Source organism: Malurus melanocephalus, unplaced genomic scaffold (genome assembly GCF_030028575.1).
Source record: "Malurus melanocephalus ecotype Western Australia unplaced genomic scaffold, MMel_1.1 scaffold_362, whole genome shotgun sequence".
NCBI lineage: Eukaryota > Metazoa > Chordata > Aves > Passeriformes > Maluridae > Malurus > Malurus melanocephalus.
Window position 1 is genome coordinate 471,522 of NW_026623594.1, and position 7,239 is coordinate 478,760.

Consider the following 7,239-nt stretch of genomic DNA (forward strand, 5'->3'; position numbering starts at 1 on the left):
GCTGCCTGCCTGCCTCCCCCGCTCCCCTCCACTAATCACCTCGTCATCGGGGCGAGCTGCATCCCAGCTGGGATGGGGGGGTTGCCATGGTGACGGAGGATGCTGGTTGCCTAGCGACATCCATCCCCTCGCCCACCCGCCCTGGACCAATTTGGCATGCGTGGTCCCCCCTCCATCGCTGGCTGTGTGCCCCTGGGGAGGTGCTGGCTGCTGGGGGGCCCCGCGGAGCCCCCGAGGGGGGCTGGCCAGGGCACGGTGGGAGCGGCAGGGGGTTTCCCATCAGCTGGGAATGGTTTCCAAGGAACAGTCTCCATGACGGCCCCATCACACTCCGGCGGCTCATTGATTTGCTGCTGCTGGTGCTCCRGCGTCCTCCCCCGGCCTGGTGCCTGCTGGGCTGGTGGCTCACGCAGCCRGGCACGTGAGCGGACCTGGGTCCCTACCGAGGGCACAGGGCTGTCCCCAGACCTGGTCAGTAGCTGGCMGGGTTGTGAGGGGACAGGGACGGGTGTGCAAGTTGCTGTGAGGCTGTGGTGGCTTGTGGTGTGGCAGTCAGTGGGTCCCTATGCCCAAATGACTGTTGTGGCCCCAAAATTGGGACCCTTCCCCATGGCTGCCAGCAAGGGTTAGGGAATAGGGCCTGCCCCACATCTCGTCTGCCTTGCCTGGCAGTCTGGCTGTGGCGCTGTTGATTGACATGGGGTTGGGGTGTCTGTGTGCTGGTTTGGGGACACTTAGCTGGACCCCAGGACATGCCCTGACCTCAGTGTGAGCAGGATGGGGAGCTGGGGGTGCTGCCCCCCACTCCTCCTGGCTTTGGCTCACCCTTGCTGTCTCCCCAGGGCTCTCTACACATACGAGGATGGCTCTGATGACYTGAAGCTGGCAGCATCGGGAGGTAAGGTCCTTTGTCCCCTCCACGGGCTCAGCTCCATTGGTGTTTCCCCTGCCACCCATTCCTGGTGCTGTGTGGACACGGGCTGATGGTGCTGTGCCAGGTGGAGGTTTGCTGGAGCTCTCCGGCCACTTTGAGATTCAGAAGGTGATGTATGGCTTCTGCAGCGTCAAGGACCCCCAGGCTGTGCTCCCCAAATATGTCCTCGTCAACTGGGTGAGTGTGGGGAGGTGTGTGCTGATGGGGGGCTGAGCTGTGCCCACAGGGACATGGGTATGAGGGAGCTGGCAGTGGCCAGTGGGGTGTGGGTGCCCCAGAGTCCTGCTGGCCCATTGTGGTCAGTGGGGTGGGGGTCACCCTGCTCCCCCTCTCAGCTCAGTCCCTCTCTGGCTGCCACAGGTGGGTGAGGACGTGCCGGACGCCCGCAAATGCGCCTGCGCCAGCCACGTAGCCAAGATTGCCGAGTTCTTCCAGGTGGGTGACACCGGGAGSGGGTCAATGCTTCCAGGGCACTGATCCTGAACCCTGACGGCTGCTTACACCCCCRCAGGGCGTCGATGTCATCGTCAATGCCAGCAGTGTGGAGGACATTGACCCAGGGGCCATCGGGCAGCGGCTGTCCAACGGGCTGGCCCGAGTGTCCAGCCCGGTGCTGCACCGCCTGCGGCTGCGCGAGGACGAGAACGCCGAGCCCGTGGTAATGTCCCCGCGGCAGTGACGGCAATGGTGGCGGGACTGGGGCGTCCCTCCCGCCCGGGGCTCCTGTCTGCCGCAGCCCCTCACCCCGTGTGCCGCTTACTGTTACCCCTCCTCGCTGATCCCAGCCCCTCCACCCCCCCTGCCTCTCCTCCGTCCCAGGGCACCACTTATCAGAAAACCGATGCCACCGTGGAGATGAAGCGGCTCAACCGGGAGCAGTTCTGGGAACAGGCCAAGGTGGGCTATGGGGGCRCAGCCAGTATTCCCCAGGCAGTGGGGTGAGCTGCTCCCCAGATGATGGGCAGCCCCCTCATTCACCCTCCCCACCAGAAAGAGGAGGAATTGCGTAAGGAGGAAGAGCGGAAAAAGGCCCTGGATGCCCGGCTGCGGTTTGAGCAGGAGCGGATGGAGCAGGAGCGGCTGGAGCAGGAGGAGCGGGAGCGGCGTTACCGGGAGCGYGAGGAGCAGATCGAGGAGCACAGGCACGGCTGGGCTGGGTGGGATGTGGCTATGGGGTGGCTGTGCAGGTGCTATGAGCGGCTGGCTGGGCACAGGGTGTCCCTCATAGGGTGGGGTTGGGGCAGGGATTGGCAGGAGCCGATGCCCAGCTCCTCTCCCGTTCCCCACGGCAGGAGGAAGCAGCAGAGCATGGAGGCAGAGGAGGCTCGGCAGCGCCTGAAGGAGCAGTCCATCTTTGTAAGAGCCACAGYGGGACTGGGGATGGGATCAGAGCTGGTGCTGGTGATGGCATTGCCCCCAGGGATGAGCTTTCAGGTGCCCAGGGCTGGGAGGTGATGATGTGTCTCTTCGCAGGGGGACCAGCAAGAGGAGGAYGACAGGCAGCAGTTCAGGAAATCGGAGTCAGAAGTGGAGGTGAGTGTGGCGATGGCTGTGCCCAGTGCTGCTCCTCACTCCCCATCCAGCTGTGCTCACAGCTGCATGGGGATGCAGCTGAGGGATGCATGGAGGGTGGGGCTCAGCCTCCCCCATCCCCACAGGAGGCTGCTGCCATCATCGCTCAGCGGCCCGACAACCCCCGGGACTTCTTCAAGCAGCAGGAGCGGGTGGCATCGGGCAGCAGCGATGCTGTCTCGCCGGGCAGCCACAGGACAGGTGAGGGGCTGTGGGGGGCTGTGGGCACAGGGGTGGGCACCAYGACACCAGGGCACAGGTGAGTGCAGTGTCACAGCTCAACAGGTCGCAGAGGGATATGGAAAGACCAATGTGGGGAGGGGGTGTCCCCTCTGCCATCATTGGCACTGCAGTTCTGGGTGCCAAGGGTACGAAGATGGCCRGGGACGTCCTGCTCTGCTGTGCCACCATCACTGCCACCATCACCGCCACTGCCACCTCACGTGGTCCCTGCAGCTGGAGCAGCTTTCAGGGGCTGGATGTTGGGGTGTCTTCAGCAGAAGGACGCTCATCCTGCTCCCTGCTGGGTGTTGTCCGCTCACCTGTCAGGGCACTGTGCCTACAGCCAGGCTGGCAGTGTGGTCACTGTGCAGGGATGGGCGAGTGGAAGTCCATGGGTGYCTTGGGAATGCATCCCATGGTGACAGCTAAAATGGGCAGGAGAGAGCGGGGCGCTCAGCGTGCTGCCAGCTGGCGAGGAGCGCCCCACGGAGAGGCTGGGCTGCCTCACAATCTGCGCTCCAGCGACTCTTTCTGTGGGTCTAGGGGAGGAGTGTCTGTCCTGCTGGGTGCCTCCAGCCACGGGGCCGTGTCAGGGTGCTGTGCCGTGGGGCTGTGCTGTGGGGCTGTGCTGGGAGGGGGCCTGTGGCGTGTGTTGTTGTGTGGTGTGCCATGGGTCGTGCCATGGGTTGTGCTGTGGGGCTGTGAAGTGGTGCTGTGCCTCGGGGCAGTGCTGTGGGGCAGTGCTGTGGGGCAGTGCTGTGGGCTGTGCCGTGGGTTCACGCTGTGGGGCTGCGCTGTGCCTGAGCAGATAGTTGGTCTCACGGCCGTGTCCTGGCCTCTCTCCCCACCTGGCCAGGCAGTGCTGCCTCACGTCCTTCTGTCCTGCTGCCTTTCCATCCTCTTGTCCTGCCATTCTCCCACCATGCTGCCTTCCACCCTGCTGTGCTCCCATCCCGGTGCCCTGGTGCTCCAGCCCCGCCATGACTGCGCTGAGCAGGGACTGACCCATCTCTTTGCTCTCTCTCTCTCTCTCTCTCTCTCTCTCCGTCCGTCCGTCCGTCTGTCTTTCTCTCACAGGTCGTCTGCACTGTCCTTTCATAAAGACAGCTGACAGTGGGCCGCCTTCTTCCTCCTCYTCCTCCTCCTCCCCCCCGCGGACCCCCTTCCCCTATATCTCCTGCCACCGCACTCCAAATCTCTCCTCTTTCTTCCCATGTAGGTAGCTGGGAGCTCCCGGGCGTGCAGCTCCGGGGGTCGAGCCGCGGGCAGCTGCCCCACAGCCCGCCCAGCCCCACGGCACACCGGACCGGCAGCGGAGGCAGCGCGGGCACCCCGAGGGGACGGGCACCCCGAGGGGACGGGCACCCAGGAGGGGACCATGCCCCTGCTGGGGCTGGCCCCGTGCTGGTCCCTGTGCCCCTGGGGAGGGGACACGGTGCAGGCTGTGCCCATGGGTCAGATGGGGACAGGGCAGGGCTGTGCCTGGGGAGGTGACGGTCCACACTGGGGTGGGATAGGCTGTGCCCAGGGGTAGAATGGGCACAGGGCAGGCTCTGCTYATGGGGCAGCAGTGGATAGGACAGTTGTGCCCCGGATCGCGCAGGACTGTGCCTGTGGGGCAGAGTGGGATGGAAAAGGCCGTGCCCAGGATCATGTGCCAATGGGGCAGAAGAGGGAGGGACATCTCTGCCTSGACCATGCAGATCTGCGCCCGTGGGGCAGCATCAGACAGTGCGGAAAAGGCTGTGCCCAGAATCATATTGGGCTGTGCCAATGGGGCAGAAGGGGATGGAACACCTGTGCTGTGCACCGTGCAGGACAGCTTGGAGTGGAAAAGGCTGTGCCCAGGAATGTGTGGGGCTGTGCCAATGGGGCAGAAGGTGGTGCCAGGGGCCACGCAGGGCTGTGCCCCCACAGGCGCAGGGGGCAGGGCACAGAGCTGTGCCCACAAAGGCTGTGCCAGGGCACAGCTGGGTGTTGCGTGGGCAGAGCCAGCGTGGGGCTGCTTGTCCCCGTGCCTGGCAGATGCGGGGGCCGAGACTTGTGGGGGCGGTGGGGCTGCCTGGAGGGGACGTGGTGGCTGCTGCACCCACGGGAGCCTCTGCCCCACCACCCAGGAGGGGATGGGCATGCAGCGATGCGCATCTGGCAGCTCACGGCCGGGTGGGTGTGAGGCAGGAGCAATGCCGGGGTGCTGGTCCTCCCCTCCATGTGGGCAGCCCCCCCACGCCACCCCGTCTCCCTTGTCCGCAGGCAGCCAGTCGGACGCCTTCCGCAAGGCCTCGGCAGCGGGCTGCAGCCCCTGCGAGTCCAGCCCGGCCGCCACGCCGCTGGCCGAACCGGGCACCCGCGCGCCCGCTGACCAGACGCCGGCAACGCCCAAAGGTGGGCGCAGGGCTGGCGCTGCCTCCCCCTGCCCGGGGCTGCCCCACTGTGGGCGCACCCCCAGTGCAGCCCCTCGGCTCTGCTGCGGCCCCGCCACCCGCGCTTGCATGGCTCAGCGCATCCGTGCTGGCTCAGTGCATCCGTGCTGCCCCCTCTGCATCCCTGGGCACATTCACCCATCTCTGCTGTGTCCCACAGCGCATCCCCCGCTGCAGCCCCCCTTGGCTCTGCTGCAGCCCCCCTTGCATGGCTCAGTGCATCCTTGGCTCGCCTGCATCCCCTGGTCTGTCCCAGCATCCCTGCTGTGCTGCCCAGCACATCCCTGCTGTCCCTGCTGCATCCCCCAGTGCAGCCCCGCCGTCATTGCTGCATCCCTACCGCCTCCAGTGCATTTTGTAACACCAGGGCATCCCTGCTGTGTCTGCTGCACCGCCCTCCATGCATCCCCCCATCTCCAGTGCATTCCACTGCTCTGAACATGCCAGCCGTCCCTGCTGCATCCCCCAGCGCAGCCCTGCTGTCTCTGCGGGGCCCCACAGTGCGATGTTGTCCCACCTGCGCCGTCCTGCTGGACATCCTTTCCAGGGCTGCTGTATCCCTCCGTGCACCCCCTCTGCCCCACTGCGTCCCCAGCGCACTCCAGACAGCCCTGCTGCAGTCCCAATGTGTCCCTGCTGTGTCCCCACTGGCCCCTTGGTATCCTCTGGTSCATCCCATCTTTCCCTTCTTCTCAGGGCACCTCTCCCGTTCCTCCACAGCCCTTTCTGCCTCCCAGCCACTCCCCAAGGGACCAATTTGCCCCTCCCCATGTCCCCTCACTCCCAGGTGCATGCCACAATTCCCTCCCCGCCCATCCCTGCAGCATTCCCCATACTGTGCCCACTCCAAAGGACTCCAGATCCCCCCGAGCTGCATCCCTGTCCCCGGGTGACCCCCGGCCCTAGATGAGGGTGTCTGTCCCCACTGATTGCTGTCCCCTCCTTGCAGAGTCCCCCAGCCCCAGCGCGCAGGAGCCCGGGCCAGCCACGCCCAAGCAGCACTGGCCCTTCCCGGGGCCGGAGGACAAGGCCATCGAGCCCCCAGTGGATGAGCCCAGCCCCAGGCCAGTGTGGACAGCGGGGGGTGATGCCCTGGGGGACCTGGTGACCCTGGAGCCCACCGAGCCCTCCCTGCCACCCGTGGCTGACGAGCCCCAAACTGGGGAGGCCCCCAACCCTGAGAGCCTCATCGACCTGTGGCAGAGTGACGGGGTGACCCCCCCCTCCGCCTGGCCCCTGCCTGCTGCCCCCGTCCCCGAGACCCCCCCGGCCGCGCTGCCCGAGGAGGGGGCCCTGCTGAGCCTGGACGAACTGCCCGAGCCCCCCGCCACCTTCTGCGAYGTGGAGCAGGAGGATGAGGATGAGGAAGAGGCAGTTGGCGAGGGCGATCCCCAGCTGCAGGATCTGGGCTGCCAGCACACGCCCCAGGATGACACCCCGGGCCGAGAAACGCCCCCCATCACCAATGGGGAGATGGCCCCCAAGGATGGGACACCGGGTCGTGGGGAGCAGGTGAGCATCGCTGCGGGGAGGGGTCGGGGGCGATGGGTGGCTGGGGGGTCCTGACAACCTGCCCCCACCCCCAGGCCAGCGAGGGCTACTTCAGCCAGTCCCAGGAGGAGGAGGTGCCCCCCCCCGAGGAGCTGTCGGCCAAAGCCCCCCAGCCCGTCTTCTACAACAAGCCCCCAGGTGAGTGAGGACAGCGAGGAGGGGGCGTCTGCCCCGCTCTGGGGCGCCCCAAGCCATCCTGACCACCCCTCTCCCTGTCCTCCAGAGATCGACATCACGTGCTGGGACGCAGACCCTCTGCCCGAGGAGGAGGAGACCTTTGGGGGGGCCCTGTAAGGCCAGGCCCCGCTGCCGGCACAGGCAGCCCGCCCCGGCCGGCGCGGGGCACGAGGGGGCTGCAGCCGGGGGCCGGCCCCCCCTCACCCCTCTGGGGCCCCGCAGGATGAGGCYTCCAGGTGGCGGCCGCCCCGCTGCAACCCCGCCCCGGGGCACCTTTTACAGCCCCCCCTTCTCCTCCTCTTTTTTAAGTTGTCGGTAGGAGCCGTGTCAGCCCCCAGCCCTCCCTTAGCAGCCCCCCCC

The 7,239-nt window shown here is 66.6% G+C and overlaps 1 protein-coding gene across 3 annotated transcripts; it reads left to right on the forward strand.

Moving 5' to 3' along the window:
• Positions 1-818: 818 nt before the first annotated feature.
• On the forward strand, positions 819-7,233 carry DBN1 (drebrin 1). 3 transcript variants are annotated; one of them, XM_057378510.1, is made up of 14 exons: positions 819-898; positions 999-1,111; positions 1,295-1,369; positions 1,446-1,592; positions 1,754-1,831; positions 1,925-2,076; positions 2,227-2,290; positions 2,408-2,467; positions 2,593-2,707; positions 3,806-3,943; positions 4,982-5,113; positions 6,101-6,663; positions 6,738-6,840; positions 6,926-7,233. In XM_057378510.1, exons 2-14 carry the CDS (start codon positions 1,046-1,048, stop codon positions 6,994-6,996), a joined length of 1,764 nt encoding a protein of 587 aa, XP_057234493.1. In that variant the 5' UTR covers positions 819-898; positions 999-1,045; the 3' UTR covers positions 6,997-7,233. The 3 variants fall into 3 exon arrangements, with proteins under 3 accessions (XP_057234493.1, XP_057234495.1, XP_057234496.1); XM_057378512.1 differs by lacking the exon at positions 3,806-3,943; XM_057378513.1 differs by lacking the exons at positions 3,806-3,943; positions 4,982-5,113.
• The last annotated feature ends 6 nt before the right edge of the window (positions 7,234-7,239 follow it).